The sequence below is a fragment of the Triturus cristatus genome, chromosome 9 (assembly GCF_964204655.1).
Source record: "Triturus cristatus chromosome 9, aTriCri1.1, whole genome shotgun sequence".
Classification (NCBI taxonomy): Eukaryota; Metazoa; Chordata; class Amphibia; order Caudata; family Salamandridae; genus Triturus; species Triturus cristatus.
In genome coordinates this window covers 302072918-302084661 of record NC_140592.1, presented here as the reverse complement: position 1 = coordinate 302084661, position 11744 = coordinate 302072918, and the positions used below count along the sequence as shown (strand labels likewise).

General features: G+C 46.6%; 1 protein-coding gene across 1 annotated transcript in view; it reads right to left on the bottom strand.

The window, feature by feature from the left end:
• Positions 1-2383: 2383 nt before the first annotated feature.
• Positions 2384-11744, bottom strand: part of LOC146797778 (mediator of RNA polymerase II transcription subunit 29-like) — a 73997-nt gene continuing 64636 nt past the window's right edge. Inside the window, exon 4 of the mRNA XM_085624967.1 lies at positions 2384-2991. Within this exon, the coding sequence (XP_085481093.1) occupies positions 2761-2991 (231 nt within the window). The 3' untranslated portion in view covers positions 2384-2760. The remainder of the gene's footprint in view (positions 2992-11744) is intronic.

The following is an 11744-nucleotide window of genomic DNA, read 5'->3' as shown; positions in this document are numbered from 1 at the left end:
GGAGATTGTTTAAATAAGTATTTTTATAATATTTACATATTTTTAATTATATTACTGTTACATTTTAACGTTTACTAAGTTTAACTATATAATATATTTATTTTTTATCTAAAAAAATATTTTTGTATACAACTTGATATTAGTGTGAAATTATATATTTTTCCGATATTTTTGTCATTTACATTAAAGGTAAAGGAAAACGATATTTTTGTGCTCGATATTTGACATTTTTTACCACAATATTTAGGGTTTCAATATTTTGTCAGTGACCGAACAAAATGTCTCAACAGCGACAGCACATGCACGTCTCGGGAAAGACAAAAAAAACAAAAAATCACATAAAATGACAGAACCTACTGCACAGAGAATGGGGTAAGACTTAATGTACCTCTCAGATTTCAACTTAGCTACCTCAGTTCACACTTTTGCTATTCCAATTCACTCCTTTCCAACAATCTCACCAGATGTCCAAAGCCAGCTACACTCAATTAACTAGGTTAAAATAAAACAATATAGAAGCAAAACTCAATATATCCCAGTCCCATGTCCGCTCTTAATACAAAAGCATCAGCTTGCTCCTAGTACACGGATTCACAAATTCAAAGTAGCTAAGAAAAAAACCCTTCCATTTTAGAGAAACTCAGATCTTTCATTCCAGCCGAAAACTTCTGGTCTGCTGTTCAAGCTCAGGTTCCGTTACACCTTTATGACGGAAACGCGCAACTCATCATAGGAACTACTAAATCAGACAAGATAACACCCGCAGCAAGATCTCCACACTGTTTGCCTACATCACACAAAGCAATATATCCCAAACTATCTTTCTACTTGAATGGAAAAAAGTCTGGAAGTCACCGGAGGGATTAAAAGCACAAGAAATAAAACAATACTGCCGGGCCACAGGACCATGGAAAAATCTGCCTGAGGTCTAAGATTCAACAGTCACTTGCTATCATTTAGAAGGCAACTGAAGATCCACCCTTCTCCTTCTTGCTTTATTCTAATGGTTCAACATTCATTGTACAATACTGCTTATACCCACTAATAACGTATCTCACTTTATATACTTACAATATTGCATTTTGATTATAATGTTGGCAAGAAAAACATCACTAAAGTTTGATCTAAAAAAAAAAGAAATACTTTTTTAAAAACTACGTCTACACCAAAACTAAATGTGCTGACGAATCCAAGAGGTCTGGCCTTGGCAATCAAGTGCGATGGTATTTTTTTTTTCCTTTTTACTGGAAGCATGTGCACAAAAAGGGAAAAAGAAAAAGTGATGGGAATGTGCCTTGCATAAGAAGTCGAAATTAAATATATATAAAAAGGAACATAATTTAAATAGTTCAGTGCTTTCTACCAGATAGGTAGACTTAGAACAAGTATGGAAACCCTTTTAAGTTTTATATGCATCACAGGAAAATACGACCGTTTAGTTGTGCACAGAAAATATACTATTGGCCTTGATCTGCTGTAAACCTAAAGATAGTTTACAAATAATGGTGTAAGAAAAAAAGATATATAAAGAATGAAAAACAAAAACATTGGCCCACCAGCCCTGGCTCTGAAGTGTACTTCTTTTAAAGCGGATGTGCACATGATCAGAAATAAATGCCACCAATCACTTGGCAAGAGACCCAATGGCTGAAGAGAACTGAACCACTGCCCCATGCTGTAGACGTGGATGAAAATCGTGAATGGCGGGTGAAAGAATAATAAATTAAGAGGGCGACCCAAAGCTCTCCGTGTGTGTATGCATGATTTATGTTTCTTTCATGACACAATACCACCAACATAAAGCGGTCTCTAATCCAGACCTAAGAGGAGCAATGGTACCTAAAAACCACACAAACATACACTCACACTTCACCATAAACCCCCACTGCTCCACCATCAAAATCTGTCTTGGCCATAGCCAACCCTGGACAGAGGGTCAGTTTCATCTCAATTTCAAGTGGTATTAGACAACAAGGTTTAACACTTCCCCCAAACTGCCCCCCCCCACCCACACTTCCTGGCCTAGAGTGGCCTTTAGCTTACTCAAACAAGCACTCAAGAGGGAAAACAACAAGGAGGCTCCAGACAGAAACCAAAAACCAAGATAAAGCAGAGGGATTAAAAATAGCAAAACACCACCTCTGGGTAAAGCACTTGCAACATGCAGACAGTCACAGATGCAAAGACAATTTGATGAAATTGCTTTTGCTGGTAAAGTATTTTGAAACTAAGTGCTCAAATGATGGATGAGGCATTATCTAGCACAGAAGAATGCATATTGACTTCCTGAGGATCTCACCAAGTGGTACAAAACCTCTACATGAACCCAGTCACAAAAGGTACGGCTTATATATTTTTTTGTAAAAAGCACACCACACAGCAATTCTCGCGTGAAAATATTGAAAAGGTGTATTTAAGTGCCTGAAAGTTAACCCAAACTGTACATCTGATGTTGTGAAACCAAATGAAATTTTTCAAGAACGTCCAACTTCAGTGGTCCTTAAAACACAATCCCACCACCCCAAAGAGAGGTTCTCCAGTCTTGCATAGCAAAGATGGAGGTTCTACTCAGTAACTTTTATTCATGGAGACACTTTGCAGCGCTTCCCAAATACCCAGGGCCCCAAAATATCTCCCATGGTTGAGCAGGGACATTGGGGGTTAATTTATACATCAAAAATGTCAAAGATTTGCACACTTGCTGTAGCAAGGCCCATGTCCATTCTGGCAGTCTATATCAAATGTCCAAATATCATTGCCTCATAGGCTGCCTTGGGTAGGGGGCGTCTTGCCAGTTATCTTTTTAGAACACTCCAGCAGGGCGTTGTGAATGTCTTTGGCACAGGAGATCTGAGATTTGATCATGCTGAGGTATTGAGTGTATGGTAGGCTCTCCGTCTGCACAGCATCTGGCTTGGTGGCTGTTGGGACCAATGTTGGGGAGTGCTTGGCACTGTCAAAGCTCTGGGAAAGACACTCATAGGCCAGCCTCTGTGGAGGGAGGAGGACAGAAAAACAGGTTAGAAACACCGATTCCAGTCAAATATAAAAAAAATTAAAATGCAATGATAGGCCAACGCACAGTTCCTCTCTTAAAAAGATACAGAAGTAAATGATGGTTTGCCCAGAAATGGAAGAAAGGAGTACGAATTTTAGGAGCACATACCATACTGACAAAAAGGGGCACGCAGCCTTTGATATGAACGGACAAATGCAAAGGTTGTTAGTGAGCAACTTCAAGATTATTGGCCAACAAAGTTAAGTAGTACCAGAGCCATGCCTTTTTGATTTGCACATACAATGTTTTAAGGAGTTCATTTACGTTCACTGTGCGTTCAGCAAGGTACAATCCCACCATAAGTTATCTAAAGCCTGAATGCAAGATCAAAAGTAAGAGAAACCCAATTAAAAATCAAATTGCACAGACGAGCCTTAGTTTTGGAGAACAGCAAACTTTCAGAACTAATGACAGCATCACTCTGAGAAAGTCAATACCATATCATGAACTGAAGCAAACATATTGAATGTTTTTAGGGGTAGGAGGAACAACTCCTAATCGGGCACAAAACATTAAGCCAACATCTTCCAATTCAGTACAGGTAAAAGCAAAGCAGCCAAGCAGGAATCAGACTCAGAATTAGTACTTTGAATTTCATTTAGAAAAATACAAAATTGAGCAGAGAGGCAAGTGAGACTGGTTAGACTCAAAGGATGCCGTAGCAATTAATGAAATCCTTAAGCACTGGATCCGAAGACTTGAAGACAACCAATCTTTCAGTGTGAATGAGAGAATATATTTACATTTTTTAAGCCACCTAATAGACTCAATCATTTCTGGGTGCAGGTCACCAACTCTAGGAATAGCGAACACATAGATGAGAGAGAGTTTAAGAAGTTGGTTAAAAGTAGCCAAAATTTACAATTGTTTCTAGGATAGGAAGAGCGAATTCCAAACAATTGACAACTGTATAGATAGAGGCTACTGATCAGTCAACCGTAAGGATCTAAAAGGAATGTGTGTGGATCTTCTGGTGGACACATTTTGGGCAAAAAAGGTTTTTTAAGAATCAGGTTAGTACCCTTAAAGCAGACCCCAGCTTTAAAAATGCAATAGGTCACACCTTTGATTAAGTTAAAGCCATTTGCTTTGCTAATGGTATTGTAAAACAAAGCAAATGGCTTTAACTTAATGAAAGGCGAGACCGTGAAGGCAGTCTCGCTTACACTGGCACGGGAGCATCATTCTCCTTAAGCTAGTCAAGGAGGACGCCTCACGGCTACCGAAAGGCAAGCCATCGAAACAGCAGCTAGGAGCCAGACACTGAAGGCAGGTCCAGGAAGGGGATCTACTGAAGCTTATTCTCAGCGGAAGTGTTAGTGAAATGTAGGGTAGTGAGATTCACTAGTTAAGTAAAACAGACTTTCAACACGTCTAACGACCATTGAGCAGATAACGAACTTCACCAGCACTGAGAAGAGACCTAGAGAGCTGCTACCAACACTGGAGCCTTCCTGAGACGAGAGCTCACCAGTGCATTATCAATACGTGAAGCTACGTATGGTACATACAAGGGGCCCGGCCGGTCACGCTAACACTGAGGCATGACAGGAGACTGAGTGGAGGCTCTTGAAGGAATGTCGTGCAAGCGGCTCTCAACTATACACGTTTAAGAAAGTAGTTGCCAGCACTGAGAAGTGTCCAGTAAGAATTAGGAGACATGTTGAGTGAGTCGTCCTGGGGCACATTTAAAAACTGCTCTTCTTGCACTCTAGCTAGCACCCACTCCCACCCCAGCATATGATGGACATGCAGTCCTTTTGGGACTCGTCCCTAGCACTTGGCCTGGACGTGTGGAGCGTCTCCTCAAATGTGATGCTGGCGCATATACGTAGGCTCGCCTCTACAATGAGCGCGGATTTATAATACAGGGGTTGAGCAAATCTTTTTCAATTTAGCAATAATCAACAAAGTTCATATTATGCCGAAGAGTAGAGGCAATGAATCGTACCGTAGTTGGAGAGGTGGGTGAAAAAATCGTTCACTATGACGTTTCAGAAGAGTCTGTAGAATGCACAGAGACGGTATTCACTGTGAAAGAGCTAACACTGAACTTGTCTAGAGAGCACGTGCAGTTTGCAGTGTTTAACGTCAGCGGGAGAACGGGCAGCATAGTAGAGCCTGCTGGTTATTAGCTATCAGCCACTATTAAGAATGGACGTAAGAATGTCCTACCGTGTGCAACCAAGCGCACATTATACAGATGTTAAGGCCGGTGTGCGTAGTCCAGGGGGTTGAACATCAGAGTGGCTAGGCGCCGCTGAAATATAATGTAGGCTCGACGACAAACGATGACAGCATTACATTAGATTTGCCTGCACAGCAGAGCCGGGTTTTCGAGTAGCGTGCTGCGCCACCCCCACCGCATTTTCCTGCCCCCAACCTCCCTACACCTTTCAGCAATTCACAAAATGCAAAGGTGCTTTTAGAGTGTGGGCACATAGAGTCCTATGGGAAGCGCCACAAGGGTGCAGTGGCGCACCTAAGCGCTATGGAAGAGCCTAAATGATATGGCGTAACACCATAAGCTGAATGAGCAAATTATGTAGAAAGGAAGATGTCGTTATCAAAAGCCAGCTGGCCACCTCCGAGTGAAGTGGAAAGGGCAAAAAAAAAAAAAAAAAGGTGGAGCGATGGGCCAGAAAGCGATTACTTAATACTACCAATTGAACTTTGGAGAAAAGTAGTGACAGAAAACTAGCAGCCCTCGAATTATGGGCATGGCAATTAAACCTGCAGACATATAATACGTAATAAGTAGAATAAACAGGCACCAATAGAAATGCAGACTACATAATAATGAGAAAATAACTGCCGCAAAAGGGAGGGGGGGGGGGGGAGAAAAGAGGAGGAGGAGGAGGAAGGGAGGGAGGGAGAGAGAGACAGACACAGAGAGACAGACACAGAGAGAGAGAGACACAGAGAGAGAGACACAGAGAGAGAGACACAGAGAGAGAGAGACAGAGAGAGAGAGACACAGAGAGAGAGACACAGAGAGACAGACACAGAGAGACAGACACAGAGAGACAGACACAGAGAGACACAGAGAGACACAGAGAGACACAGAGAGACACAGAGAGACACAGAGAGACACAGAGAGACACAGAGAGACACAGAGAGACAGAGAGAGACAGAGAGAGACAGAGAGAGACAGAGAGAGACAGAGAGACAGAGAGACAGAGAGACAGAGAGACAGAGAGACAGAGAGACAGAGAGACAGAGAGACAGAGAGACAGAGAGACAGAGAGACAGAGAGACAGAGAGACAGAGAGACAGTGCTTGTGCAGCGGAGGAAGTGTGGACAGTGTTCTTGTCTTTTGAGGGGCAACTAGCAGCAGCGGAACTCTTGTTAAGACCCCCTGCGTGGCCTGGGAGCATTGCGGCTCGGTCATCTCGGCTGGGGGAGTGCCTTAGACGTCACCTGCATAGGGAGCGGGACTGCGAGGCCCAGAAGTGCTTGCGCCGTCCACCGCGCGCACCTGGTTCCTCTTCCCGCCCCCTTCTCCCGCGGACCTCCCTGGACCCTCCCTGGACCCTCCTGGTTGTGTATTTAACTCCTCGCGGCCCCCGCTGGCGCGGGTGCCGCTCGTGCAGCGGAGGAAGTGTGGACAGTGTTCTTGTCTTTTGAGGGGCAACTAGCAGCAGCGGAACTCTTGTTAAGACCCCCTGCGTGGCCTGGGAGCATTGCGGCTCGGTCATCTCGGCTGGGGGAGTGCCTTAGACGTCACCTGCATAGGGAGCGGGACTGCGAGGTCCAGAAGTGCTTGCGCCGTCCACCGCGCGCACCTGGTTCCTCTTCCCGCCCCCTTCTCCCGCGGACCTCCCTGGACCCTCCTGGTTGTGTATTTAACTCCTCGCGGCCCCCGCTGGCGCGGGTGCCGCTCGTGCAGCGGAGGAAGTGTGGACAGTGTTCTTGTCTTTTGAGGGGCAACTAGCAGCAGCGGAACTCTTGTTAAGACCCCCTGCGTGGCCTGGGAGCATTGCGGCTCGGTCATCTCGGCTGGGGGAGTGCCTTAGACGTCACCTACATAGGGAGCGGGACTGCGAGGTCCAGAAGTGCTTGCGCCGTCCACCGCGCGCACCTGGTTCCTCTTCCCGCCCCCTTCTTTCCTCCTCTACTTTAACCCCGCCCTGAACGCGTACGCGGGACGCGCGCGGACGAGGAAGCGGGCGAAGACCGGGCAAAGAGCGGGCCGTTTTAGGCCGTTAGAGGCCGGCAGAGACAGGACCGGGCCCCCCCTCTAACGTGTCCTTGTCTCAAGGCTCTTCTTTTTATCCCATTAGCCTGCGGCTTTGATTGTCCCTCTCGCCATGGCTACTAGAGTATCCAGGAGTAAGGCTGCCCAACAGTGCTCTAGTACACTGGACAAATTCTTTCCGAAAACTAGTGCTGCGGCTAGTAAAAGTCGCATAGCATCAGACACTCTCCTTGAGGCAAACTTAGAAAATGTCTCAGTCTCAATGGTCCCCTCAGACTCCTCATCCATTGATGTTAGTACTCCAATACCCTTTGACGCCACCCATCTATCTCTCATGGATAGTATCGATCAGACAATCGAGACAGTCCTTCAACAACTTAGGACTCCGTCTAATCTAGTGAGGGATAGTGAGTTTGTGTGTCCCTCGGGGGTGGTGGAGACCACTCCGTATATCAACTGTACGGAAATGTCTAAGGTGCAGGATAAAGGGCAAGTTGCAGTGCCAACAGATCCCGTTGGCAGTAGAGTCGACCATCCTCCGAAAAGGAAAAGGTTAAGGAAACTCAGAGGGGCAAAAAGGGCCAAAGTGGATAAAACCAACCCAACATTAGATGTTAGCTTAGACATCCCGGCTTCTCCCGTGGTTTCCTCCCTGGGAACTGGGTCTGATCAATCGGACTCGCCATTAGCCAAAGTGGTACCCGGGTGCTCTGGCCCGTTTGTATTCGGTGGAGATCCTCTAAATGCGACAGAGGCTCTGATTGGCTCTTTTAGGGATATCCTTAGGAGCCTGTTGGAGCCCCTGTCTGTAAAATTGGATTCCATAGTTACTAGACTTAAGGCTATAGAAGAAGCACATAACAGGAATAGTCCTAGCAGGGGGTTGGGTTCAAGTGCACAGACGGCTCCCCTGGATTCTGCAGCGATCAGACCATCTACTGCTGGAACAAGTTTACAGGTCCAGGTTGGGGCACAAGATAGTGTTACAGGTAGACATGCTCCCCCACTGCCCTCTTTACATATGTCTAGGCCCCCTGTCCCGGCACCCAGAAGATCTAAGCAACCAACACTACTCCACCCAATGAGTGGGGGGCGAGCTAATAATGAATATACTGGTAGCCCCATTAGTCCTAACACTAGGCGCAGGGCGGTTAATTTGCCCCCTGAGGCTGTGCCCTACACAGCGATATGGTGGGAGTTCCTGAGCTCACTGGTGACACCAAAGAGCCACAGGACTCACTTCGTAATAAGGTAATCAGTTGGCTTAATATTAACAGGCCCCTCCCTCCTAACATCAAAGGTGATGTGCTAATGGTCAGAAGGATCCCATGGATTGGAATTACCCCTAAAAATAGGGCAGGGGACTGTATCATAATTAGTTTTAAAAGCCCACTGGTTGCCCCTTACATCTGTAACTGGCTGGTTAGGCCGGATAAATCCAACATAGACGTAGTGTCCCTCTCACATTTTTACCCAAATGTTTCCAATTTAGTAGTGGGGAGGGAACAGAGTTGGACCAGAGTGGGCTTCGCCGTAGATGGCTCACGGTACAGACCCAAGTACAACTCATTGCCCGCCCATGGTAATTTTGTCCTACAGAATAGATTCTCCTGTCTCGACCTAGTAGATTGACCAATAAGGGGGGACATCCCACAATACCCAATAAATTCTGCCTATGGGTCTACATTCAGGGGGGAAGGTACATCTGTTCCCGCAAATAAAAAAAGGTCCCTGGCCCATGCAAATGACGGGGGGACCAGACTTGGAAGCACACAATCTTTAGTTGAGGATCCACCAAACACTTTAACTGTTGCTGTAATGCAATTGGTGGAGGTTGTTGAATTACCCACCCGGTCGCCCATAACCACTGGCTTGGGTGTCTTGGGTAATTCTGCACAGGCAATCCCGTCTGCACAAAGTGAAGAAGGTCCCCAATTCCAAGGTCCAGGCTTGACCATCCTGTCCTGGAATGTAGCTGGCATCTCAAGTAAGGTGGATACCCCGGAGTGGGAAATTTTGGTCAGCAAAAGTGACATACTCCTCTTCCAAGAGACATGGGCTAGGGTACCACAGCTCAGGAGGGGATATGACATATTTGAAATCCCGGCAAAGTCGAATGGGAGAGGGAGACCTTCGGGAGGTTTGGCAATCTGGGTGGCGAGCCACATTGGGTGTCGGGTGGATGGAATGGACACACTTTCACCGGACATTCAGTGTGTCCTCCTCAGATGGCCTGACAAAAGTATATGGGCTATTGTTAATGTCTACTCTCGACCAGTCGCTGTGGGTAAAGAATCCCCCACCTTAGCTGATCTCTCATCTTTTTTAGGGCAATTGACAGGTAACCCGAAAATAGTGATGGGAGGAGACTTTAACTGCCACTTCGAACCCCTGGAGGGCCTAATGGAGGGTGCCTTTACTGCCGAGGACGACCATTGGGGAGTCCCTCCTTCTTCATCACCTCACCCCAAAGTTTGGTCTCCGTTGGCAGTACAACTTACCTCGCTCACCCTGAATTTTGCACTGAGGGCGTGCAATGGGCGCACCCCTTCTGACACTCCTTCGGTGTGCACCTTCAACAAAAAGGGCCATGAGTCAAGGTTGGACTACATCTTTATAGATATTTCCCTGTGGCCCAAAGTCTTAGATTTAAGAGTGATCCCGAGGACAGATAGTGACCACAATTCCCTTCTCTTGGAGATCCAGCACCCAGCCCCTGCCATAGGGATGCTAACTACCGATTCTGTAATCGACCAGGGAGACACATTACTCACTACAAGTAGGCGCCGAGTGAAATGGGGGAAGATAGTTGACAAAGAAGAAGCTTTAAAAAACCTCTATGGTATAGCACTCCCTAGGTTCCAGGAGGTGGATGCCCTCATTAACCAATCTAGACCCCCAGATTACAACGACAGACTATTTGGCATTCACCAGGCCTTAGTAAGAGACCTTGCAGATGTCTTCAATCCGGCCCTGCCTATTAGAAGGAAAAAAACTCGTGTTCCGACTTGGTACACCTCCACTTGCAGGAAAACTAAGACCGAGCTTCTTTCCGCAATTAAAGAGGGTAGTGACAAGGTGAAGATTGCTGCCCTTAGGAGGGGGTACAAGTTAGTACTGGCCAACGCAAGGGCAGAGTGGGATTGGAGTCACTGGCATGACCTGTCTGAAGCCCTTAAATCTAAAGATTTTAGAAAATTTTGGGCTTTGGTTAACAATGGAACAGGGGATCTGTTATCCGCAGTAGAACCCAATATTGCCCCCTCTATTTGGGAGGCTCATTTTGGGTCACTATATCAAGAAACCACTCTCTGGCCGGAAGGGATGGTGGTGGAGCCCCCCTGTCTGCCAGTTGTGGCCTTGGAATTTTCCCTGGGGGAGGTGAAGCTGGCACTGGAGGGCTTAGCACTGGGGAAGGCACCGGGGCTGGACAAGCTACCCGGCGATCTATTCAGATACCACCCTGACATTTGGGCCCCGTACTTTCTTGTCCTCTTCAATGCTATTCTGGGAGGTATGGCGATTCCTTCCTCTTGGTTAGGGGCTGAAATAGTCCCGATTTATAAGAAAGGGTCCCCCTTGAGTCCTGTAAATTATAGGCCTATTAGCCTGATAGATGTTCCCCAAAAGCTTTTTGCGCGTCTTATTCTGAACCATCTATTAGACTGGGTGGAGGAAAATGACATCTTGAGTCCCCTGCAGGCTGGCTTCAGGAGAAACACGTCGACCATGGACCAGATCTTCCGCCTAGTTCTCCTCTACTGGAAGACGGTGAGGATCGAGGGCGGGAGATTGTACATGGTCTTCGTGGATCTGAGGTCAGCCTTTGACCTAGTCCCGCGCAGGAAACTTTGGGAGGTGCTGGAAAAGTTAGGAATCCCCTCCCAGCTACTTAACATCTTGGTCAGGCTGCATGAGAACAACTATGCGCAAGTTAGGTGTGGGAAAGATGGTAGACTTTCACCCAGGTTTCCTGTGCGTCGAGGTGAGAGGCAGGGTTGTGTCTTGGCACCGACCCTGTTTTGTTTATTTATCAATAATGTCATCTCACACCTGGAAAACGTCAAGGACAACGACGCCCCCTGTTTGGCAGGTAGGAGGGTACCGGCAATTATGTTTGCCGATGATACCCTCCTCCTTTCAAAATCCCCTATGGGGATCCAGAGGATCCTGGATGGATTTGGTCTTTTCTGTCATCAGCATGGGCTCGAGGTGAATACAGAGAAGACCAAGTTCATGATCTTCAACCCACCAACTAAAACTAGGCCTAATCCTACCCTGGGGACCACTAGCCTTGAGAGGGTGTCCACCTTTATATATCTGGGGGTTACACTGCAGGAGAACTTGGCATGGGATCGACAGATAGTACGATCCAAGGCCAAATTATCCCAACTGTCGGGTGCAATCCTGAAAGTGGCTAATACTTCTTCCTTCAAGTCCATAAGTCCGGCCCTTGAAACTTACAAGACCCAGGCCAAGGCTGCGGC